Source organism: Hemitrygon akajei, chromosome 10, assembly GCF_048418815.1.
Source record: "Hemitrygon akajei chromosome 10, sHemAka1.3, whole genome shotgun sequence".
Lineage (NCBI taxonomy): Eukaryota > Metazoa > Chordata > Chondrichthyes > Myliobatiformes > Dasyatidae > Hemitrygon > Hemitrygon akajei.
Window position 1 is genome coordinate 118,077,555 of NC_133133.1, and position 26,649 is coordinate 118,104,203.

At 42.6% G+C, this 26,649-nt stretch overlaps 1 protein-coding gene across 2 annotated transcripts in view; it reads right to left on the reverse strand.

Annotated features, from left to right (window-relative positions):
* Positions 1-26,649, reverse strand: part of stab2 (stabilin 2) — a 191,852-nt gene that overhangs the window by 122,932 nt on the left and 42,271 nt on the right. For both annotated transcript variants that reach the window (XM_073058832.1, XM_073058831.1), the window contains exons 13-23: positions 24,909-25,052; positions 23,149-23,211; positions 22,333-22,449; positions 18,456-18,509; positions 17,541-17,621; positions 14,244-14,402; positions 12,314-12,376; positions 7,801-7,896; positions 6,728-6,814; positions 1,897-2,008; positions 1,629-1,809 (exon numbers count right to left, since the gene is read on the reverse strand). In XM_073058832.1, the coding sequence (XP_072914933.1) occupies positions 1,629-1,809; positions 1,897-2,008; positions 6,728-6,814; positions 7,801-7,896; positions 12,314-12,376; positions 14,244-14,402; positions 17,541-17,621; positions 18,456-18,509; positions 22,333-22,449; positions 23,149-23,211; positions 24,909-25,052 (1,157 nt within the window). The remainder of the gene's footprint in view (positions 1-1,628; positions 1,810-1,896; positions 2,009-6,727; positions 6,815-7,800; positions 7,897-12,313; positions 12,377-14,243; positions 14,403-17,540; positions 17,622-18,455; positions 18,510-22,332; positions 22,450-23,148; positions 23,212-24,908; positions 25,053-26,649) is intronic.

Below are 26,649 nucleotides of genomic sequence, written 5' to 3' on the forward strand. Positions count from 1 at the left end.
GAGATCAGGGCGACAGTGAGAGATGATACAAGATCGAAAGAGCAGAATGGATCCTCATCTGGAATGCTGAAAGAGCAGAATGCATCTGGGTAGTAGAGGGAAAAAAATCATTGGTGTGAGTTGTCTATTGGCCACCAAATAATAACATTACAATGGCACAAGCAAAAACTGAGAAATATCTGAGTCATGTAAGAATGGAACAGCAGTTATCGTGGGGGACTTTAACTTGCACGTAGGTTGGATGAATCAAGTTGGTTGAGGCAGTTTTGAGGAGGACTTCATAGAATGCATCCATGATGGCTTTCTTGAGCAGCTTGTTACTCAACCTACAAGGGAACGCGCTATCTTAGATCTGGTCCTGTGCAACGAGACCGGTAAAATTAGTGATCTTGTAGTTCGGGATCCTTGTGAAAAGAGTGATCACAGTATGATTGAATTTCCAGAGATGAGGGGCTTAGACTATGAGGAGAGATTGAGTCACCTGGAACTGTACTCACTGGAATTCAGAAGAATGAGAGGAGATCTTATAGAAACATATAAAATTATGAAAGAGGCATAAGATAGGGGCAGGAAAGTTGTTTTCACTGGTAGGTGAGACTAGACGAGGGGACATAGCCTCAAGATTCGGGGGAGTAGATTTAGGACGGAGATGAGGAGGAACTGCTTTTCCCAGAGAGTGGTGAATCTGTGGAATTCTCTGCCCAATGAAGCAGTGGAGGCTACCTCAGTAAAAATATTTGGATAGATTTTTGCATAGTAGAGGAATTAAGAGTTATGGGGAAAAGGCAGGTAAGTGGAGACGGGTCCATGGCCAGATCAGCCGTGATCTTATTGAATGGCGGAGCAGGCTCGATAGGCTGGATGGCCGACTCCTGCTCCTATTTCTTATGTTTTTATGTTCTTGCCACCAACATCCAGATACCACGAGTAAATAAAACAAAAATTCTGCTGATATACATGTTGAACTGTTTATCAACAAACAGTGAGCTATTTCACATTAAAGACCCAAACTGAGAACTTTTCAATAGATTTTTAACTGGTTGTTCTATAATTAAAGAATCAGTTTGTGGGTCTGTAACATTCTTTCACACATTCAGGGTTACTTGAATTAGTTTTGGAGGATACTCCATCCTGTTATGGAAGCTAATAACCAAGCTCTATGTGTCCCCTTGAACACAGAACAGTACAGCACAGCACATGAAGAGGCCCTTTGACCCATCATGTATATGTCAACCATGATGCCACATTAAATTAAATCTCTTCTGTCTGTACATGAACCATACCTCTCCATTCTCCCTGCATATTCATGTGCCTGTCTAAAAGATGTTTGGATGCCTTTGTTGTATCAGTTTACCATCCCTGGCATGATGTTCCAGAAACCAACTACTGTTTGTGCAAAAAAAATTACCCTGCACATCCACTGTAAACTTCCCCTTTTGCCGTAAGTGTCAAATACTAGAGGCATCACAGGCATGTAGAGGCTCTTGCAAAGATTGGCTTTGGGATGGGTTTGATATTGGACCTTGGACGTCACTGTCATGAGGTAAGGCTCTGTCACTTTACCCTTCAGGCCCCAATGTTACTCGTTTCTTATTGTCTGACATGTTTCAGTGTGTTGACCATGGTACCTGAAGCCACCATCCTTGTATTCACAGTTCGCGTGAGCATGGCAGAACTGAGCATTGGCGCCACACGGAACTGCGTGTCGCTCGCAGAACTTCCCAGCATATCCCAGCTTGCATGAGTTTAGCTTACAGGCTCCGACACCAGTCACCTTGTTTTCACATTGCCCATGTACGCACAGACAGTCTGCAACACACCGAAGGAAAAGAGAAGGGCATAAGAGTTTGGTACAGGGCTCTATGCGGCGTAACGTGACCTAGGGGAACAACTTACCCTGATCACAGTTAGGTCCGTACTTGTTCGGGTCGGAACAGAGGTGGCATTTAGAGCCGTGGAATTTGCTGTCACAAATGCAGGTGCCATTTCCTTCCAGTCCATCCGCGCACTGCAAACAAAGGACAGCTCCTGGTTAAATCATGAAAAGCCCTACGGCAAGGAGCAGCTGGTGCGTTTGCAAGGAAGCCAGTGGAAGGGAAGAAGGATATTTTTGGTATTCTGGCCTTTATTAATCAGAACATTGAGTATAGGAGTTGGGATGTAATGTTAAAATTGTACAAGGCATTGGTGAGGCCAAATTTGGAATATTGTGTACAGTTCTGGTCACAGAATTATAGGAAAGATGTCAACAAAATAGAGAGAGTACAGAGGAGATTTACTAGAATGTTCCCTGGGTTTCAGCACCTAAGTTACAGAGAAAGGTTGAACAAGTTAGGTCTTTATTCTTTAGAGTGTAGAAAGTTGAGGGGGGACTTGATAGAGGTATTTAAAATTATGAGGGGGATAGATAGAGTTGACGTGGATAGGCTTTTTCCATTGAGCGAAGGGGAGATTCAAACAAGAGGACATGAGTTGAGAGTTAGGGGGCAAAAGTTTAGGGGTGACACGAGGGGGAACTTCTTTACTCAGAGAGTGGTAGCTGTGTGGAACAAGCTTCCAGTAGAAGTGGTAGAGGCAGGTTCGATATTGTCATTAAAAAAAAATTGGATAGGTATATGGACAGGAAAGGAATGGAGGGTTATGGGCTGAGTGCGGGTCAGTGGGACTAAGTGAGAGTAAGCGTTCGGCATGGACTAGAAGGGCCGAGATGGCCTGTTTCCGTGCTGTAGTTGTTATATGGTTATATACTAAACACAAGAGGTTCTGCAGATGCTGGAAATCCAGAATAACAAGCACAAAATCCTGAAAGAACTCGTCAGGTTGATGTTTCAGGCTGAGATTCTTCAACAGGTCCTGATGAATAACATTGGTTTGTTATTCCTTTCTGTAGATGCTGCCTGATGTGCCGAGTCCCTCCAGCATGTTGTATTGTGAGGATATGCTGTCACAGGTGGAGGTACCTGTGCACAATATAAACTTCTGACTGCATCTGTCAGGCAAATAATTTAAGTCTGCATTTAGCTATAAGTTCCAAAAGGACAGCCACTTGCCTCCTGTGGGGAGTCAGGCCTGTGTGCATGGCCTGTCTCTTCACCCTGAGCAGGACACATCTGCTCACAAATCTCTAAACACCCTTTGCCCCCAAACAGGGTATTCCAGCCATCTTGCCCTCAGTTCTTTATGAAACTGGGTGTTTGATACTTAATCTTTGCAGAGAGAAATCCAGCATTGAGCATCTTAGATCATAAGACATATGGTTATTTAGGCCCTTCAGACGATTAACTTTCCAACAAGGCTGATTTATTATCCCTATCAACCCTATTCTCTTGCTTCTGTCAGTAACCTTTGACACCTGAACTAATCAAGAACCTATCAACAGCCTATTTAAACAGACCCAATGGCTTGTCTTCCACAGAGCCATAATCTATGGCAATAATTCCACAGATCACCACCTTCTGACTAAAGAAATTCCTCCTCATCCTAGACTCAACCTGCAAATTAATCTTTATGGAGTCCTGCAAGAGGACTCCCAAATAAATTTTGAACTATCAAAATTCAAAGTAAATTTATTATCAAAGTTTATATATGTCACCATATACAACCTTGAGATTCATTTTCTTGTGGCAATACCCCCATAATGGAATAATAACCGTAATAGAATCAATGAAAGACTGTACCAACTTGGGTGGTCAACCAGTGGGCAAAAGATGACAAACTGAGCAAATACAAAAATAAAGAAATATTAATAATAATAAATAAGCAATCAATATTGAGAACATGATGTAAAGAGTCATTGAAAGTGAGTCCAAAGATTATGGGATATTTTAATGATGGGTCAAGTGAAGTTGAGTTAAGTTATCCTCTTTGATTCAAGAGCCAGATGGCTGAGGGGTAATAACTGTTCCTGAACATGGTGATGTGAGCTCCTCTTCTTTCTTCCTGATGGCAGCAGTGAGAAGAGAGCATGGCCTGGGTAGTGGGTGCTCCTGATGATGAAAGCTGCTTTCCTCTGAATGGCACCTCTGTTTTCTGAATTTTCTCCCCTTTAGAAAATAGTCAATGCTTTGATTCCTTCTACCAAAGTCTGTGGCCATACACTTCTCTACATTATATTCCATCTACCACTTTGCCCATTCTCCTAATCCATCCGAGTCCTTCTGCAAACTTCCTGCTTCCTCAACACCACATGCCCCTGCACCTATCTTCCTCAACACCACATGCCCCTCCACCTATCTTCCTCAACAGTGTCTGCCCCATTCTGGGTTACGCAGACTTCCTCTTACTTGGGCTACAACCTGACTGCCTCTTGTGAATCCTGTGGGATGCACATCAGAGGTGCACAGACATTCCTTTTGAAGCTTCTCAGGAACTGGATGGTGTTGTCTTGGGGAAGCCGAGGGGGATCCCATGGTTGCAACCAAAAGGACCCAGTTGATCTTAACAGCATGCCGTTGGCGTAGGACATTTGTGTTAAGCTCTGAGAGAGTCTTCAGGCTTGTTCACATCATTATAGGAAGGATATGGAAACTTTAGAGAAGGTGCAGAGGAGACCGAAAGAAGCTGCAGAGGGTCATAAATTTAGTCGGCTCCATCTTGGGTACTAGCCTACAAAGTACCCAGGACATCTTCAATGAGTGGTTTTTGAGAAAGGCAGTGTCCATTATTAAGGACCTCCAGCACCCAGGGCATGCCCCTTTCTCACTGTTACCATCAGGAAGGGGAGGTACAGAAGCCTGAAGGCACACACTCAGCGATTCAGGAACAGCTTCTTCCCCTCTGCCATCCGATTCTGAAATGGACATTGAACCCATGAACACTAGCTCACTTTTTAGTATATACTATTTCTGTTTTTGCACAATTTTTAATCTATTCAATATACATATGCCATCATTTACTTATTTATCTATCTTCTGCAAATGTTTGTATATGATGCACTGCACTGAACTGCTGCTGCTAAGTTAACAAATTTCACGACACATGCCGATGATAATAAACCTGATTCAGATTTACTAGAACACTGACTGGATTCGAGAGCATGTCTCATGAGGATAGATTCAGTGAACTAGATCTTTCTGTGTTTGGAGAGCAGGAGAATGAGAGGTGACCTGATAGAGGTGTAAAAGATGTTAAGAGACATAGAAGAGTGGACAGCCTGTGACATTTTCCCAGGACAGATATGGCTAATAACAGCTAGCATAATTTTAAGATGATTGGATGAAAGTATAGGAGGGTTGTCAAATATAGGATCTTTACACAGAGGGTGGTGGTGCGTGGAACACCCTGCCAGGGATGGTGATAGACACAGATACATCAGGGACATTTAAGAGACTCTTAGATAGGCACATGGATGATAGGAAAATGAATGGGTATGTGGGGCAGAAGTGTTAGATTGAACTTAGAGTAGGATTAAAAAGGTCAGCACAATATTGTGGGTTGAAGAGCCTGTACTATGGTGAATGGTTCTATGTTCTAAGGTTAAGGAGTTCATCTTGTCACCAAATTGTCCAATAAACTTTTATAGATGTACTGTTGAAAGTATCCTGACTGGTTGCATCTTGATCTGGTGTGCCAGTTTCAACATGTAAGAACAGAGGGAGCTGCAGGAAGTAATGGACTCAAACCAAACACATCACAGGCACATCCCTGTCCATCATTGGTCATACGTTATCTAGAGGAGGCTCTGCCTCGAGAAGGCAACATCAAACATCCCCACCATCCAGGCCATGCAGTCTTTAGGCAAAGAAGCCTAAAGTCTCAAACTACCAGGTTCAAGAACAGCTACTTCCCTTCAACCATTTGGTTTTTGAATCAGCCTGCACATCCCTAATCATACCTCACTGTAGCAACACTGTGGCCACTTTATGCTGTAATGCACTTTTTTTGTTCTAAAATAGTTTTCTTTCTTTTAAAAATTGCATATAATTTATAGTTTTTTTTGCAAATGTTGTGTCTCTAACGCTGTGTGCCTGTGGTGCTGCTGCAGGTAAGCGTTCCATTGCACCTGTGCAGACATGTACTCGTGCAGATGACAATAAGCTCGAATTTGATCAACTTTGAAGTTACTTTCTTCCTTGGGGCCCTATACTGCCACTCCTAATTCATCAGAATCACTAAATTCCAGTCACCTGCTTCTAATCCCACCACATCTGTAATCCCTACCTTCCACTCTCAACCAGACGTTGAGGTCTCACCACCACAGTACAGACCCGGCTGGGTTTGTGGTGTGGTAATGAGTGGCACATTCTCGACCCTGGAAATGTGTAGGACCTAATCGTTCTCTTTCCCAAAAGTCCAGAACCTCAGGTTCCAGCAGACAGCCATTAGAACTTCCATCAGGCAGTGATGTTTTGTGTAATAACTACACACAAAAAGCTGAAGAAGCTCAGTAGGTCAGGCGGCATCTATGGAGAGTCAATTTCACGTCAAGATCCTGCATTTTGGTCCAGATGGAGGGTCTTAACCTAAAACATCGACAGTGCATTTCCTTTCACAGATGCCTCCCGACCTGGTGAGTCCCTCCAGCCCTTTGTGCGTTGCTCCAGATTCAGCATCTGCAATCTCTGGCCTCTCCCTGTGTCAGTGTAGCTTCTGACATGTATGTCATGCTGTTGAGCATGGAAGTGATAAATATTTAACTTAATAACAAATGATTTGTTGCAATATGGATCGCACTGATGGCAATGACACTCTTATTCCATTAAGAAAGCATCCACTCTATCACTCTTACGTGTCCATGGCCAGAGCAGATATTTTGAAACCCTCCAGGACAGGCCCTACAGTTTGGACCATAGAATCCACTGCAGCACTTCGGCACCTAGGAAACAAACCATGAAAGATCACATTAATCAGCTAATCCTGGTGGAGGTTCTCAACCTGAAACTTTGACTGTCCATTTCCCCCTGTAGATCCTGTCTGACCAATTGAGTTGTTCCAGCTTTTTGTGTGTTGCTCAAGATCATATCAACAATGCGTTCATCCAAGAAATGTGGAAGTCAGTGATCAAGATTTATTGTTTGTTCTTAACTGTTCTAAACTGTGGAAACAGCCAATTGTATTGGTGGGTGTCGAGACCCAAATAAACCAGACCAGGTTGGGTGGGAGAAACACAGAAGTGAACAAGGGAAATAAAACAGCATTTCATTCTCAAGGGATCAAGATAGCTTTTCATTCCAGTTTTATTTAATTACTTGAATTCATTCCCAGCCAAGGTGTGACAAGGATTTAGGTCTTTAGATCAATGGTCTCTATCTTGATACAAAATAATGAGGGGCACAGACAGGTTGAACGTAGATACTCTTTATCCCAGGGTTGGGAATCAAGAACTAAAGGACTCAGGTTTAAGGTGAGAGGCCTGAGATTTAATATGAGCCCGAGGGACAACTTTGTCACACAGAGGGAGGTCCATATATAGACTGAGAAGTCAGAGGAAGCATTTGGGGCAGGGACATTAACAACATTTAAAATTCTCTTTAACAGGTACATGGATAGAAAATGTTTGGAGGGATATGGGCTAAATGTGGGAAAGGGAACTAGCTTTGATGGTAATCTTGTTTGGCATGGAGTGGTTGAGCCAAACAGCTCTTTTCCATTCTATATGATTCTCAATCCTAGCCCAATAACAATCACCCTGTTACCATGCCATACACTGAACAAACTGGGCAAGTGATTTAACTGAATGTCTTTCTGATAAACTAGTTATCCTGATGCTAGGACTAATATCACAGTGAGTTAAAGACCCACCACTGGATTTAGTATTTAGGAAGTTCAGAGAAAACTTAGGAGATTTGTTTTTGTACTCACCGTAACTACCTTGTAGCAGTTTCTACTACAGCCACGGGTTGGCAGGCTGTGATCCATTATATGGGTCATGTAAAGGCATCCTTGCTTAGAAGTATCCTAGAACAAGAAGCAGTCATTAAAACTCTAGTTGAAGTCTTTGCATCACACAGGAAGGCAGCAAACAGTGACATGATTCATCTTATTAGATACCTGGAGGATGTACATAGAAAATAGAACACTACAGCACAGTACAGGCCCAGTCCCTGTTACATGGCCCTCCATTTTTCTATCATCCATGTGCCTATCTAAGAGTTTTTAAAATGTCCCTTATGTACAGCATTTGCTTCTACCACCACCCCTGGCAGGGCAATTCATGCACTCACCATGCTCTGTGTGAAGGACTACTCTGACATCTCCCCTATACTTTACTCCAATGATCTTAAAATTATGCCCCCCCATCAACTATTTCCACCCTATGAAAAAGCCTCTGGTTATCCACTCGATCCATGCCTCTTATCATCTTGCACACCTCTTTCAAGTTACCTCTCATCCTCCTTCACTCCAAAGAGAAAAGCCCTGGCTTGCTCAACCTTACTTCATAAGACATTCTCTCTAATCCTGGAAAATCTCCTCTGAACCCTCTTTAAAACTTCCACATCCTTCCTACAATGAGGTGACCAGAAATAAGCAAGTGCTGTGTAACCAGGATGTTACAGAACTGCAATATTACTCAGTCTCTGACTAATGAAGGCCAACACACCATACGTTTTCTTAAAACCATAAGACATAGGAGCTGAATTAGGCCATTTGGCCTATCGAGTCTGTTCCATCATGGTTGACTTATTATCCCTCTCAATCCTATTCTCTTGCCTTCGCCACGTAACCCTTGGTGCCCTTACTAATCAAGAACCTGTCACCCTCCACATTAAATATACTCAATAACTTGGCCTCCGTCACTGCCTATGGCAATGAATTCACAGATACACTACCCTCTGGATAAAGAAATTCCTCCTCATCTCTGTTCTAAATGAATGTCCCTCTAGTCTGGGGCTGTGCCCTCTGGTCATAGACATCCCCACTATAGGACACATCTTCTCCACATCCATTCTGTCTTGGACTTCCAATATTCAATAGGTTTCTTCTAAACTCCAGAGAGCACAGGCCCAGAGGCATCAATTGCTTCTCATACATTAACACGTTCATTCCCAGAATAATTCCTGTGAACCTCCTCTGGACACTCTCCGATGCCAGCATAGCTTTTCCTGGATGAGGGGTCCAAAACTGCTCACAATACTCCGACCAATGCCTTATAAAGTCTCAGCATTACATCCTTGCCCTATATTCTAATGCTCTCAAAATGAATGCTAACGGGCAGGATTTCCCCTTAAGGAAACCATGCTGACTTTGGCCTACTTTATCATGCGCCTCCAAATATTCCAAAACTTCATCCTCAATAATGTACTCCAACATCTTCCCAACCACTGAAGTCAGGATAACTGGCCAATAATTTCCTTCCTTTTGCCTCCCTCACTTCTTAAAGAGTGTAGTGAATTTTGAAATTTTCCATTACTAATCATTAATAATGCCTCCACAATTTCTTCATTACCTCCATCAGAACCCTAGGGTGTTGTCCAACTGGTCCAGGTGACTTATCTACCTTCAGATCTTTCATCTTCCCAAATACCTTTTCCTTAGTAATATTAACAGCACTCACTTCTTCCTCCTGACACTGTCGAACTTCTGGCATACTGCTAATGTCTTCCATAGTGAAGACAGAAGCAAAATATTTATTAATTTCCTCCATCATTTCTTTGTCCCCCATTTCAAACTCTCCAGCGTAATTTTCCAACTGCGATATCCATTCTCACTTCTCTTTTACTCCTTACATATTTGAAAACCGTTTGGTATCTTCTTTTATATTATTGACTAGCTTCCCATCATTTTTCGACTCCCCTTCGTTCTGTTTTTAAAGGCTTCCCAATCCTCAGACTGCCCATTAATTTTTGCTATATTGTATGCCCTCTTTTGCTTTTATGCTGTCGTTGACTTCCCTGGTTGCCTCATTTGCCCTTTAGAATATTTCTTCATCTTTAGGGTGCTTCTATCTTATGCATTCCAAATTGTCCTCAAAAATGTTGTTCTGCTGTCATCCCTGCTCATGTCCCCTTCCAATCAACCTTGGCCACCTTCTCTCTCATGCCTCTAATTCTCTTTACTCCACTGTAGTACTGATACATCAGAATTTGCCTTCCCCTTTCAAGTTACAGGGTGAATTCTATCATATTATGATCACTGCTTCCAAAGCTCTCTAATCAAATTTAGTTTGTTACAGAATTGCCTTTCATCTATAAACTCCCAATCCACGTACATATTGAAATTCACCTGTCTCTGTATCCCACGTCCTGACTACCATTTGAAGGCCTGTATATAATTCATCAATGTCTTTTTACCCTTTCTGATTCTTAACTCTATACACATGGATTCTACATCTTCCAATCCTGTATCACCTCCTTCTAAGGATTTGATTTCATTTTTTACCAACAGAGCCTCCTCTGCCTACCTGCCTGTTCTTATGAAACAAGGTGTATCCTTGGATGTCTTGTCTGCACCAACTGCCGCCACTGGGCTATAAACGTACAGGAGCAGTGTGTGGTTAAGTGCCTTGCTCAGTGACACACACACTGCCTCGGCTGAGGCTCGAACTAACGACCTTCAGATCGCTAGCCCAAAGCCTTAACCACTTGGCCACACACCAACACACGTTAAGCTCCAAGCTATGATCTTCTGTCCACAACATCATACCTACCAATCTCTAATTGAGCTACAACATCATTCTCCTTATTCTGTACATTCACATATAGCACCTTCAGTCCTGTTCATGACCTTTTTTGATTTTGCCCCTATATTACACCTCAGCTCATTCCACTGACTGCAATTTTGCCCTATCACCTGCCCGTCCTTCCTCACAGTCTCACTGCACACTACATCTGCTTTTATACTACTTGCCCCATCACTCAGCCCTGACATTCCGGTTCCCATCCCCCTGCCAAATTAGTTTAAACCCTCCCCAACGGCTCTAACAAACCTGTCCCACAAATGTGAAAAAATCCGCTGATGCTGGAAATCCAAAGCAATACATAAAATTGCTGGAGAAACTCAACAGGACAAGCAGCATCTATGGGGAAGAGTAAACAGTTGATGTTTCGGGCTGAGACCCTTCACCAGGACTGGAAAAAAAGAGGAGCAGTCAGCTTGGGTGGGGGGGGGGGGGGGGGAGGAAGAAGTACGAGGTGATAGGTGAAATGTGAAACCGGGAGGAGGTGAGGGTGAAGTAAAGAGCTGAGAAGATGATTAATGAAAGTGATAAAGGGCTGGAGAAAGGGAAATCCGATAGGAGAGGACAGAAGACCATGGAGGAAAGGGAAGGGGGAGGAACACCAGAGGGAGGTGTTGGGAGGTAGGGTGGTAAGGTGAGAGAGGGAAACAGGAATTGGGAATGGTGAAGGAGGGGACAGGGGCAATTACCAGAAGTTTGAGAAATTGATGTTCATGCTATCAGGTTGGAGGCTACCCAGAAGGAATATAAGGTGTTGCTCCTCCAACCTGAGGGTGGCCTCATCGCGACAGAAGAGGAGGCCATGGGCTGACATGTTGGAATGGGAATGAGAAGTACAATTGAAATGGGAGGCTACCAGTAGATGCCACTTTTTCTGGTGGATGGAGTATAGCTTCTCAGAGAAGTGGTCTCCCAATCTATGTCAGGAGGCCACCGGGAGCACTGGATACAGTAGGTGAAGAGACACCTCACCTGGAAGGAGTATCTGGGGCCCTGAATGGTAGTGAGGGAGGAGGTGTAGTGGCAGGTGTAGCGCTTGTTCTGCTTGCAAGGGTAAGTGCCAGGAGGACAATCAATGGGGAAGGATGAGTAGAGTTAGGGAAGGAGTGTGAGAAAGTGCGAGTGTGTATGGAAGGGAATGAAACAGAGAGAGAGACAGATAGAGCATGAGAGAGAGAGAGAGAGAGATGAAAAGAGGAAAGAGAGAGTGGACAAGAGAAAGAGAGTAGTGGAGACGGAGAGGAAGAGAGTGAGAGAGAAAAAATGAGAGAGAGTGGAGAGAAGAGGGAGAGAGAAAATTGAGACTGAGGGTGAAAGAAAGTGAGAGAACGGTCTACCCACACAAAATGCTGGAGGAACTCAGCAGGCCAGGTAGCATCTACAGAAAAAAGTACAGTCGATGTTTCAGCCCGAATTCCTCCAGCATTTTGTGTGTATTGCTCGAATTTCCAGCATCTGCAGACTTTCTCTTGTTTGAGAGAAAGGTCTAGCAAGGAATTTTCTGAGTAAGGCTTTCAGCAGTTGAAAGCACATCTTGGGACATGGGCCTGTACATGAGTCTAAATTCATTATTAATTTAGGGCAAGTTCCTGGTCTCTATTCTGACGCCGTTTCCATTTTCTATATAAGAGGAGTGAGGAGATGAAAAAACAACAGAATGAGCAAAAAAGAGATATAATTAACAGAGTGCTTACTTACCAATGGGGTCGTTCCAGGTCCACAAGTGCTGTTATGAAGTTTAGCACAACTTACACAAGAGCCCTTAATGAATGTAAACAAAATAAATTTTAAGTTGCAAACAGGTTAATATCCATGCACTTTTCTACACTATTATTGATATCCTTTCCAAGACATTGAATATATGAAGAAGAATCTACAGAGCCCATGCTTCCCAATAAGGGAAGAAGTTCTAGGTGCCAGGCATGTGGAGAATGCATTGCCAGCTCCATCTCCAAATTTGGAAAGACTTGCATTTCACTGATGTTTCAAAGAACATCACAGCCAACAAAATGTTTTTGAAGTATAGACAATATTGAAATGAAGAAAACATGCAGTCAATGATTTGTTTTGGTAATTTTGAGGGATAAATATTGGAGTGTGCCCAGGCTTCTTAGATATGGTCCTAGATATGAGGGTGGCATGGTAGTTCGAGCTGTTAGCACAACACTTTACAGTGTCAGCTATAAGCTCAGGGTTTGATACCCACTGATGTCTATAAGGAGCTTGTATATTCTTCTCATGACTGCATGGGTTTCCTCTGGTTGCTCTGGGTTCCTCTTACATTCCAATAGCGTATGGTCATGGTTAGTAAGTTGTGGGCATGCTATATTGGCACCAGAATTGTGGCAAAATACTTTCAGGCTGCACAGCACAATCCTCACACATTTGATTTGATGCAAACCATTTATTTCACTCTATACTTTGATGTACATGTGACAAGTAAAGCTAATCTTCACCTCTATGAGAACATTTACATCTAAAGTTTTAAAAAGGGAAGGGTCCTGGAGAAAACAATCAAACTAATGATGTACATCACGAGGGTACTGCATGCTTTAGTCGTGACAAACCAAAGATCTACTCAAAATTTTCATTGAACATCATGGTGTTCCTTAAACTGGAAAAGAGGGTCATCACATCTGGCAGAATATGATACCTATGGATGACCTAGAGAAGAGAAACAAAGCAGATTCTTTCAGCATTCTGGGGATTCCCTAAGGTGTTGTCAGACTGTATTTAAAGTATTGTGAGTAGTTTTGGGCCTTTTATCTAAGGAAGGGTCTGTTGGCATTGGAGAAGGTCCAGTGGAGGTTTATGAGAATAATCCTGGAAATGAAAGGGTTAACATATGAGGAGCATTTGATGGCTCTGGGCCTGTACTCACTAGAGTTTAGAAGAATGAGGGGGAGGGGATCTCATTGAAACCTATTGGATATTGAAAAATCTTGATAGAGTGGATTTGGAGAATACGTTTCCAATAGTGGGGGAGTCTAGGATCACAGGGCACAGCTTCAGAATACAAGACGTCCCTTTAGAACAGAGATGAGAAGGAATTTCTTTAGCCAGAGAGTGATGTATCCGTAGAATTTATTAAAGTGGAGGTTGATAGGTATTTGATAGTGTAGGCCTCCGTTAGACTTGATAGACCTTGGAAAGTTTCCAGGGTGCAAGCCTGAGCAAGGTTGCCCAGGCTGCAAGTCTCCCCTCTCCACGTCACCGATGTTGTCCAAGGGATGGGCATTAGGACCCATACAGCTTGGCACCGGTGTCGTCGCAGAGCAATGTGTGGTTAAGTGCCTTGCTCAAGGACACAACACGCAGCCTCAGCCAAGGTTCGAACTAGCGACCTTCAGATAACTAGACAAACGCCTTAACCACTTGGCCACGTGCCAACACAGGTACTTGATAATAAGGGTGTCAAAAGTTAGGGGATGAAGGCAGGAGAATGAGATTAGGAAGAAAAATAAATCAGTCATGATTTTTAGGCAGAACAGACTTGATGAGCCAAATGGCCTAACTCTGCTCCCTCATCTTATAGACTTAAAGCTTTACGGATTCTTTTCTGAATAACCTTCCAAACATTTTCCAAGCATTAGATGGTTACTTGTCATTTCAGCCGAGGTCACATTACCGAGGTGATCCTATGCTGTGTATTGTCACATCGATGGGGAAGGATTGGCAAAATCGATGGTGGAATCAGCAGGTCATTCAAAATGAAGATTCTGCCATTCTTGCCAAATATGTCTGCTTCTTCAACTGCCACATCCTGACCACCCAACAAAATGCGACCCTGCAGAGGTAAAGGAGAAGCAACAAGTGTTCAATGTATTGAAATAAGCCAGGGAAATAGAGACCTCAGGAATTCAGAGTACACATTAATCACTATTCAACACTCAGTTTCCAAACCTCAAACATCTCCATTAATTGTGCTTCCCTCCATCATGCCAAAAGTTTGGATGTACACTGATGACCGCACTATGTCCAGTTCCAATTCCACTCACAGGTCAGCAGATAATGAAGAAAAGGGCCAAGAAAAAGTGGACATGAAGAGGATGTTTCCAATAGTGGGAGAGTCTAGGACTGAAGGGCACAGCTTCAGAATAGAATTAAACATGTGGGTGGATGAGTTATTGCATCCGCAAACAATACTAAGACTGGCATGGCTGTGGACGATGTAGAAGATTGCCCAAAGCAGACCGGTTGCCAATCTGGGCGGAGACATGGCAGGTGGAGGTTAACCGCGGAAAATGTGAGGTGTTGCACTTTGGGAGGTCAAATGCAAAGGGTCAGAACACAGTTAGTGGAAGAACCCTTAACAGTGTTAGACACACACGCGCACACACACACACGTATGTGCTGGAGGAACTCAGCAGCTCAGGCAGCATCAATGGAAAAGAGTACATTCGACATTTTGGGCCGAGGTCCTTCATCAGGACTGGAAGGAAAGGGAGGGGGCAAGAGGCTCGCTAGACGGTAATAGTTGGAGCCAGGTGGATGGGAAGGGTCAAGGGCTGGAGAATAAGGAATCTGATAGGAGAGGAAAGTGGACAAAAGGAGGAGGGGAGTGATAGGCAGTTGAAAAGAGGTAAAAGGTCAGAGTGGGGAATTGAGGAAGGGGATGGGAATTTTGTTTACTGGATGGAGGCTACACTGATGGAATATAAGATATTGCTCCTCCACCCTGAGGGTGGTATCGTTTTGGCACAAGAGTAGGCCATGGATTGAGATTGTGTTCAGTTCTAGTCACCTCACAACCGGAAGGATGTGGATACTACAGAGAGAGTGCAGAGGAGATTTACAAGGATGTTGCCTGGATTGGGGAGCATGTCTTATGAGAATAGGTTGAGTGAACTCGGTCTTTTCTCCTTGGAGCGACGGAGGATGAGAGGTGACCTGATAGAGGTGTACAAGATGAGGAGAGGCATTGATCGTGTGGATAGTCAGAGGCTTTTTTCCAGGGCTGAAATGGCTAACATGAGGGGGCATAGTTTTAAGGTGTTTGGAAATAGGTACAAAGGGGATGTCGGGGTAAGTTTTTCACACAGTGAGCACTGGCTGCGTGGAATGCACTGCCAGTGAAGTTGGTGAAGGCAGATACAACAGGGTCTTTTAAGAGACTCTTAAATAGGTACATGGAGCTTAGAAAAATAGAAGTCTATGCGGTAGGGAAATACCAGGCAGTTTCTAGAGTAGGTTACATGGTCGGCACAACATTGTGGGCCGAAGGGTCTGTTATGTGCTGTAGATTTCTATGTTCTATGTTCTATTTTTATGTCTCTTTAGGACAGACTTGAGGAGGGTGGGAGATTGTGGAATTCATTGTCACAGACAGCTGTAGAGGCTAAGTCATTGGGTATACTTAAAATGGAGGTGATAAGTTCTTGATTAGTAAGGATGTCAAAGTTTATGGGGAGCAGGCAGGAGAATGAAGTTGAGAGGGATAATTAATTAGCCATGATCCAACAGCAGAGCAGTCTTGATGGGCAGAATGGCCTAATTCTGCTCTTATGTCTATAGCCTTATGAACCTTTGGCTGAGGGATGTAGACCCAAGGGTTACAGGCTGAGGATGTGGGGTAAGACATTCAGGACAGCAATAAGGAGAAACATATTCAGTCAGAGGGCAGCGAAGCTGTGGAATTGTCCTTCATAGAAGGCGGTGGAGATCAAGATGGCGAATATATTTGAGAAGCAGGGAGACAGGTTTCTAAACAGAAAAGGTGAAGAGGAGCATGGGGAATGAGCAGGAACATGGTGGATGTGATAGAAAATCTGCCATATGGGATTGAAGGACTCCTAGGTTTTCCATATTACTATGTGCCAAGTAGAGTGGGGGAATTACATGGTTGAAACCTGAACCTTGATGTTCAAAGCATTGTGGAGGTGTCTTCAGCAGACGATCTACATGAGCTTACTCTGAAGGCTCACCACCACCTTTGCAAGCAATAGTATGGACAAGAAATAAATGGCAGCATTGGACGGTGGAATTCAATTCCTGTCGCTGTCTGTAAGGAGTTTGTACTTTCTCCCCGTGACTACGTGGATTTCCTCTGGTTTCCTCGCACATTCTGAAGACATACAGTTATGGTTAGGGTTAGTGAGTTGTGGGTATGCTACATTGGCACCGGAAGCGTGGTGATACGTGTGGGCTGCCCCCACACGTTGACACAAATGATGCATTTCACTGTATGCTTTGATGTTTCAAGACTCAAGATTGTTTAATGCCATTTCTAGTACAAAGGAAAAGTGCAAAGTAGAACAAAATAACTGTTACTCTGGATCCAATGCAGCACAAGAAACACAAAAAAATTAAGAACACAATAATTCAAAAAAACAGTAAATATAAATGCCTAAAATAGCTTATATATACAGATTGGTTGTATGTACATGGAAAGACACAAACACAGGAGTGTCTGTACAGGTGACTCTGAGATAAAGTATTGGCAGAGGGAATGTAGTGGGGTGGGTCAGTGGGTGGAGGTGTTGATCAGCCTCACTGTTTGGGGAAAGTAACTGTTTGTGAGTCTGTTGGTTCTGGCGTGGATGCTATGTAGCCTCCTCCCTGATGGGAGTAGGATTAACTGTCCATGAGCAGGGTGGGTGAGCTCCTACACGATATTGCCAGCCTTTTTCCGATACTCTTCTGCATACAGGTCCTTGTATTTATATACATGTGACAAATAAAGCTCATCTTTAATGTTTAATTAGTCACTGGAAGAGTTAAAGAAATTTTAGATGATTTGCTATCACTATCTTCACAGTATCACATACACTTGGGATCTTCGGCCGCAAGCTTAGTCTAAAGCTGGAATTAAAATGATAATATATAAACAAGAGTGCCAAATAGTTCTTCAAAAATATTTGACGATAGATAACAAAAAATGGACATTTGAGTACACTACCTGTTTCTGTGAAATGGGTCTACTTACATTTCTGCTCAAGTTCATTGGCACAAGCTGATTGGCTAAGCTCACAATTTTAGGTGAAGAGAGTAGGCTCGAAACTTCCAGCTGATTTAGGAGAAGAAAAAGCAGTGTGAAGACTTATTTGTGAATACTTTCAGTTACCTAATGCTCTGCATTTACTGCTCTGAGATCAGTGTTCGCTGAACTTCCCTGCTCCGTCTGAAGTGCCGCCCCGCCTATTTGTGACTTACCAGTTTAACTCTTCCTTCCATTCCACATCTGAACTCTCAGCCAGTTTACACTTGAATACAAGCTTCAAAAATATTTATCAGTGACAATTATAATCTAAAATTTAGTCAGGAAACCAAAGAAATTGAGCAAAGTATAGTTTTTATATGCATTTTATTAATGTTTCATTGTTCTACTTGCATGACCATCTGGTGAGATCGGTTAAAGTCAGGTCTAATATCTCAACTTTTTCTGAGCTGACTCATTATTCCCGGTTTGAACAATGACTTTAACAAGTTCAGGTTTTAGATAGCTCCGCTTGTTGGAATTATCAAAACTAGAATCTAAAATCTAAAGACAAGAGAATCTGCAGATGCTGGAAATCCAGAGCAACACACACAAAAATGCTGGAGGAACTCAGCAGGCCAGGCAGCATCTATGGAGAAGAATAAACAGATTACTTTTTTAGATAAGACCCTTTATCAGGACTTGAAGGTCCCCTAGCATGTTGTGTGTGCTTATCTAAAATACAAGATACAAACAGAACAGGCAGGGAGTGGCGATAGATGACAAACTCTGTTTTATTTCTCTACACAGATGCTTCCTGACCTGTTGAGTATTTCCAGCATCCTTTGCTTTTATTTTGTACTCGTAGGATCTGCAGCATTATTGAATTTTTTGCAGTTATTTATTGGATAAAGAAGAACTAACCTCATTTTCAGGTATGATGTGATGTCTCATCAACTCCTCAAGCTTCATCTTACCCTGTACAAGAAAGGAATGGTATCAGTAATCCAACAAGCAACACTAATTTTTTTCAGGGCGGAAAGATACACATAGAGAAGGGAACAATTTGTAAACACTTTATCATATCACATAGAACAGTACAGCACAGTACAGGCCCTTTAGCCCATAATGCCATGCTGACCTTTTAACCTACTCCAAGATCAATCTAACCCTTCCCTTCTATATAGTCCTTCATTTTTTTCATCATCCATGTCCCTCTCTAAGAGTTTCTTAAATGCCCGGAATATATGTATTTGCCACTACCACCACCCCAGCAGGACGTTCATCACTCTAACCACTCTTTGGAAAAATCTTACCTTTGACAACCCCCATACTTTCCTCCAATCATCTTAAAATTTTGTCCTCTTGATTAACTATTGCCACCGTTTTTTTGTTAGCCAGCCAGTGGTGTAGTAGCATCCACACCGGACTTCAAAGTAAATGGTCCCAGGTTCAAATCCAGCTGGCTCCTTGCACGCTTTCCATCTGTGCTGGGTCAAGCGTCAAGCTAGCAACTCAGCCTCGTTAAAAACACAAACAAAAATGCTAAAGAAATGCGAGGCGCCACAAACGGGGAAAGGAACAACTCTTTTTGTAGGATTTTCTGCTCAAGGACATTGGTGTTTTCATTTCAGGCTGGTGATGCCAGGTAAACAATAAGATGTAAGGGCCATGACTAGGTGGATAGAGAGAACATCTTCCATTACCTTGGAAGATAATGAAATCCAAAAATTCACATCATGCTGCAAAAAGAAATTCATCTCTATGGAAGGTCTTGAGAATTTGGAAGGGATTCCAGAGACTTGGGAACAAAAATCTGGCCTTCCACCCCAGATGTGCTGTTCTGTTCCAGGTATCTTCATTCAGATGGGAACATGTAACCAAGGCCTTGATCTCTCTCTCAGTTGGATATAAAATCACATGTTGTCATTCAGAAAAAAGTGAAATTTCCCTCAATTAACTCACAAGTGTCCCATAATCAACATAAAAATAGCTCTTATTTTAATATTACATACTGAGTGAGTTTGAAGAGTCTTATAACAGTGGAATAAAAGCTGTTGTTGAGTCATACGTTTTTATGTCATCTGCCCAATGGAAGGGGAGAGGAGAGAGAATGTTTGGGGGTGGAAAGAGACATTGACAATGTTAGCTACTTTTCTGAGGCAGCATGAAGTGTAGACAGAGCCTATGGAGAGGAGTCGATGCAGGGAATTGGGGAAGCAGGTTAAAGGGGGCATTTGGTCTACTTCTGCTTATGTTGCTGAACTTTATAGATGTACAGTGGAGAGTATCCTGACTAGCTGTATTACAACCTATATGAATGGAAAAGCTTACAAAAAGTCCATCACAGGAAAAACCTTCCCTATCATTGAGCACATCTACAATTTGCACTGCCACAAGAAAGCACCAACCATCAAGGACTCCCACCACCAGGCCGTGCTCTCTTCTTACTGCTGCCATTGGGCAGGAGGTACTTTTCTAGAAAAGGTGGATGAGCTTAGGGCATGAATCAGCACATGGAATTATGAATTTGTAGCCATTAGTGAGACTTGATTGAAGGTGAGGCAGGGCTGGTAGCTCAGTGTTCCAGGGTTCTGTTACTTTAGACATGATAGAGCAGGAGGGATGGCATTACTAGTCATGGAAAATGTCACGGCAATGTTCAGTCAGGACAGAGTGAAGAGCTTGTCTAGTGAGATTTTAAGGGTGGAACAAAGGAATAAGAGAGCTATGACCACATTAAAGGGATTATATGATAGACCACCCAACATTCCGTGGGATTTAGAGGAGCAAATTTGTAGAGAGATTACAAACTGTTGTAAGGAACATAACATAAGAACATAAGAACACGAGAAATAGGAGCAGGAGTCGGCCATCTGGCCCATCGAGCCTGCTCCGCCATTCAATAAGATCATGGCTGATCTGACCACGGACTCATCTCCACCTACCTGCCTTTCCCCCATAATCCTTAATTAAAGAAGTTACCAGGAAAGTTGATGAAGGCAAGAGAGTGTATATTGTCTACATAGATTTTAGAAAGGCTTTTGACAAAGTCCCTCGTGGGAGTTTGGTCAAGAAGGTTCAGTCACTTGGCATTCAAGATGAGGTAGTAGATTAGATTAGACATCGGCTTTGCAGAAGAAGCCAGTGAGTGGTTTTAGATGCTAATCTGGAAATGTCACAACCGCAGATTGGAAGCCACAGGGATTTGTGATGGGTCCATTGTTGTTTGTCATCTACATCAATGATCTGGATGATAATGTGGCAGACTGGATCAGTAAGTTTATGGATGATACTAAGATGGGAGTGCAGTGGACAGCGAGGAAGACCATCAAAGCTTGCAACAGGTTCTGGACCAGCTGGAAAAATGGGCTGAGAAATGGCAGATAGAATTTAATAGAGACAAATACGAGGTGTTGTATTTTGGGAGGACCAACCAGGTAGTACTTGGTGAGTGGTAGATCATTCAGGTGTGAGGTAGAAAGGAGTGAACTGGCAAGGCAGAACCTGGAGTACTGTGTGCAGTTCTGGTCTCCTTACCTGAGGAAGTATATACTGGCTTTGGAGGCGGTGTACCAGGTTGATTCCAGAGACGAGGGGGTTAGACTATGAGGAGAGATTGAGTCGTCTGGGACTGTACTCGTTGGAATTCAGAAGAATGAGAGGAGATCTTATAGAAACATAAAATGATGAAAGGGATAGATAAGATAGAGGCAGGAAAGTTGTTTCCACTGGTAGGTGCGACTAGAATTAACAGATACAGCCTCAAGATTCGGGGTAGTGGATTTAGGACGGAGATGAGGAGGAACTGCTTTTCCCAGAGAGTTGTGACTGTGGAATTCTCCGACCAATGAAGAAGTGGAGGCTACCTCTGTAAATATATTTAAGACAAGGTTGAATATATTTTTGCATAGTAGGGGAATTAAGGGTTATGGGGAAAAGGTGGAGATGATTCCATGGCCAAATCAACCATGATTTTATTGAATGGTGGAGCAGGCTCGATGGGCCAAATGGCCTACTCCTGCTCCTATTTCTTATGTTCTTAAACAGATCTATAATTCCTTGAAAGTTGCATCACAGGTGGATAGTGTTGTAAAGAAAGCTTTTGACGCATTGGTCTTCATAAATCAATATATTGAGTATGGGAGTTGTGATGTTATGTTGAAGTTGTATAAAATGTTGATGAGGCATAATTTGGAGTATTGTGTCCAGTTTTGGTCACCTACCTACAGGAAAGATGTAAATAAGACTGGAAGAGTGTAGAGGAAGTTTACAATGATGTTGCTGGGACTTGAGGATCTGAGTTATAGGGGAAGGTTGAATAGGTTAGGATTTTATGCCCTAGCACAGAAGGGGAGATTTGATAGAGGTATACAAAATTATGAGGGTGAGGAGTTCAGATAGGGTAAATGCAAGAAGGCTTTTTCCACTGAGGTTGGGTGAGACTACAACTAGAGCTTACGTGTTAAGGGTGAAAAGGAGAAATGTTCAAGGGGAACATGTTGAGGAGCTTCTTCACTCAGAGGGTGGTGAGAGTGTGGAACGAGCTGCCAGCGCAAGTAGTGGATGTGGGTTTGCTTTCAACATTTAAGAAAAATTTGGAGAGGTACATGGATGGGAGGGGTATGGAGGGCTCTGGTCTGGGACTAGGCAGATTAATGGTACAGCACAGACTAGATGGGCTGAGGTCCTGTTTCTATGCTATAGTCTTCTATCAATATGCCTCACAAAATTCCACCTTAACTACAATGCAGGCATGAATATTAAAGCACATTTATAGAAAATAATTCCAATTTACTACCTCTGCAGAAAGCAAATAGGTCATTGTCCCATCTTCCAACCTATTCCAAGCATTCTTGTTTGGGATAAAAACTGTAAGTGGTCCGCGACTTTGGAGGATTTGGTCAAGGTTAGTTCTCTGAATGTTAAAAGAGAAAGAAAATTAGATCAAAGCAAAATCTACATAAACTCACCATTAATCCTTGTTTATTCATCTGACTGGGTCAGTGACAGAGTTGTTATTTGATGTCCCATCTTTCATTTAGCCTCTTAGACATTAGCTCATTCAGACTAAAATGTTCTAAAAAAAAGTTAACAGGGTATTGACTTTTGTGTTGTGTGTGAGATACATGTACAGTGTAATGCACCTTGATCTGGAGGAATATTGTTTAATTTGGTCAGTTTACATCAACATGGCTGAATGGTGATGAACTTGAAAATATTGATTTTAGAATCAGCTTGAAATACTTTATCTTAACTGAAGTTCTTAAATTTGATAAATTGGTACATTCATTTTAATATTGTCACATATGCTGAGATACAGTGAGGAACTTTGTTTTGCCTACCATCCATAGAGATCATTTCTGGACTTTTGATTATGTAGCAAACACGAGGAAATCTGCAGATGCTGGAAATTCAAGCAACACACACAAAATGCTGGTGGAATGCAGCAGGCCAGCCAGCATCTATAGGGAGAAGCACTGTCGACATTTCAGGCCGAGACCCTTCGTCAGGACTGTTTGATTATGTAGGCTGCTTTACTCAAGTAACAAGAAATGTAGACAGAGTTCATGAAGGGGAGGCTGGTTTGACAATGAAATGAGTTACTGAATCATACCTGTATCAGTTCCATAAACTTCTTGAACTTGGCATTTTCTGAAATTATTGTGTAGAGTGTTTTCTGAGGAGAAGAACACACAAGAGTCTCAACAAACCCAGGAATGCAACTGTAGGAATATTAGTTGCAGTGCGGAATATTTTCAAGGGAAATTGAATGATCAATGTTAAAAGGGGTTAACAGGTTTCACAGGTTAGATTTATATTCCATTTGAGTGAGTAAGGTTAAGGAGTGCTCTGAAAGACCAAAGAGCTTCAATGGGTTGGATATTGTTCCACTGAAGGTCAGTCAATAAACTGCAGATACTGGAATTCTGAAATAAAAACAGAAAAAGCTAGGAAAACTTGGCAGATCAGGCAGCATCTGTGGAAGGGGGAGAAAAAACATTATCATTTTAGATTGAATTTCCTTTGACAGAAAGATATAAAATGTGAGTTTTAAGTTGAGGAGGATGGACAGGATAAAGTGTGTAACTGTGAAAGGGTGAGGTCAACATTGCAGTAGGAATAAATTAATGATTAAAAAAAACTATTGCCCTGGTTGAAGGTAAAAGGCAGAGTTGGGGATGGGTGGGAACAATGAAGAGAGACAGTTCCATTAAATTAGAGCTCAACACCCGAAGATTATACTGGGAGATATTTTTTCATACAAAACAAGAGAGGCAGAATTTGGAATTCCCCATATCAAAAAAGAAATCTTTGCAATACTGAGGAAACAAACTGCAAATATCAAAACTCACATTAATAAACCTTTCCTAAGCAAAGACAAAAAGGATGTGGAGCTTAGACTGATCATCAGAGTTAAGATATCTATCAGCTGTGATAATCTTGCTCTCTTCTCAATACTACCTTTGGGCAGGAGATACAGGAGCCTTATGCCCCACACCACTAGGTTCGGGAATAATTATTACCTTACAACCGATGTGGATTAACTTCACTCACCATAATTCTACAACCTATGGACTCACTTCCATGGACTCTATGACTCATGTTTTCAGTATTATTTTTCCTTTATTTACATGATTTGTAGATAAGTCACTTGGATCCGATGGACTACGGCTCAGGGTTCTGAAAGACGTAGCTGAAGAGGTTATGGTGATCTTTGAAGAATCGTTAGATTCTGGAATATTTCTGAGGACTGGAAAATTGCAAATGTTGCTCCACTCTTTATGAAGAGAGGGAAGGAAAACACAGGAAATTATAAGCCAGTTAGCCTGACTTCAGTAGTTGGAAAGTTGAGATTTCAGGGTACTTGGAGGTACATATTAAAATAGTCCAAAGTCAGCGAGGTTTCCTTAAGGGGAAATCTTGCCCGGCAAATCTGTTGGAATTCTTTGGCTAATACTAGGGGGTGATAACTTCAAAGTGTTGGAAGGAAGGTGTCACAGGTAGAGATTTTAAACAGAGGTTGGCAGGTGTGTGGAATGTGCTGCCAATGGTAGTTGTAGACACAAACCCGACAGGGGCTTTCAGCAAACTTAGATAGGCACATGGATGAAAGAAAAGTAGATGGACCATATGAGAGGGGAGGGGTAGATTCATCTTAGAGTGGGTCAAAAGGCTTATACTGTTCTATGTTCCATGTTCTAGTGTGCAAATAAATGGAAGGACATGGACATTGTGAAGGCAGAGGGAATTAGTGTAGTTGGGCATTTGGTTACTAATGTAGTTAGCTTTGCACAGAATTGTGGGAGGAAGGCCCTGTTCCTCTGTCTTATGATCTACATACACTCCCAGTACAGAGCAGTCACATGGTTTTACCTCTCTGTCACTCCTGACTGTAGGCTGAACATCATCCATCACCTTATCGATGATATGTATTAGACCGTTGAAAGCGATGATATCCCCAGCAAGGATTTGGGCCTTTTTGTTACTTCCTTTGATGCGTAGCCTTAGCTGTTTATCCTAATGAAGAGAAGCATAAAGAACAGCTTTAGGTAAACATAAGATACCCAGAGAGCCAGAATGTTGGAGATCGCATTTGCAAGAACCTGGAGCAAAAAAAATCTGCTGGAGAGTTGGTAGAAACCAAAGAGGGAAAGATGTCTATAAGGTGGAAAGGGTGCAGAGGAGATTTATGAGGATATTGCTAGGACCTGTGGTACTGAGAGAGAGTTTACCTAGACTGGAGCTTTACTCATTAGAGTGAGGGGAATGAATGGTAATTTTCTAAAATCATGAGGGGCGTAGTTTGCAAATAAAGATGAGGTTTGGGGTCTGTGAGTTTGGTTTCTTTTCTTTTTCAGGGCGGGTGGAGGGAAGAGTTGATATCTTCTCTTTTATCAACACCCATGGTTTTTCTGTATTTAACGGCTATCTGGAGTATTGTACATGCATACTTGAGAGTAAAATGAACCTTTGAACCTTTCAGGGATTGGAAGTTTGGAGGAAAGTATAGGGGGATGTCAGCGATTAGCTTTTCTGCACAAAGGTAGTGGGTGCATGGAACACCGGCCAGAAGTGGTGGTAGAAGCAGAATCATTAAGGGCATTTAAGAAACTCTTAGTTAGGCACATGATGGTCGAATAAATGGAGGGCTATGTGGAAGGGTAGGGTTAGATTGATCTTTGACTAGGTTAAAAGGTCAGCACAACATCATGATCTGAATGAACTGTACTGTGCTGTAACGTTCTATATTCCATGTTCTGTGTACTCCGTTGAAGCTTGTTATATTAATGATAGAGGCATCGTACAACTCAATGACACCATGCATTGACCATTCAGCCCAAACAACCAGAGGAAACGGGGGAACACGCAGAAAGCTGGAGGAACATAAGGGGTCAGATAGCATTGATGGAGGTTCAAAGACAGTTGGTGTTTTGGGTCGAAATCTTTCATTGGAAATTTCATCCAGATGAATGGATTCAACTCAAAATGGTGACTGTCCTCTTCCCTCCACAGAGGCTGCCCGACCTGTTGAATTCTTACAGCTTTTTGGGCACTGCTCAAGGTTCCAGCAACCTCTTGCGCCTCCAGCCGGGGAGGATGTCTACTCAGAATCCTGAGAGGATGGATGGTAAGTGCTGGAACTCTGCAGCTTTGAACACAACACCTCCCTAAGTACTGATATTGGTATTGGTATTAGTTTATTGTTGTCACAGGTACCAAGATACAGTAAAATATTTTGCAACACACACAAAGTGCTGGGGGAACTCAGCAACATCTATGGAGTTGACATTTCGGGCCAAAACCCTTCATCAGGACTGGAAAGGAAGAGGGAAGAAGTCAGAATAAGGTCAGTGGGGGAGGGGGAGGGGAAGGAGTACAGATGATAGGTTGAGATCAGGTGCGGGGGAAGGCCAGTGGGTGGGATGAATTGAGGAGCTGGGAGGTGATAGATGGAAGATGTAAAGGGATGAAGAAGAAGGAATATGACAGGAGGGGACAGTTGTCCATGGAAAAAAAGGGAAGGAGACAGGGCATCAGAAGGAGGTGATGGGAAAGTGAGGAGATATGAAGACCCAGAATGGGGAAGGGAAAAATAGAGAAGTGGGGTGTGGAG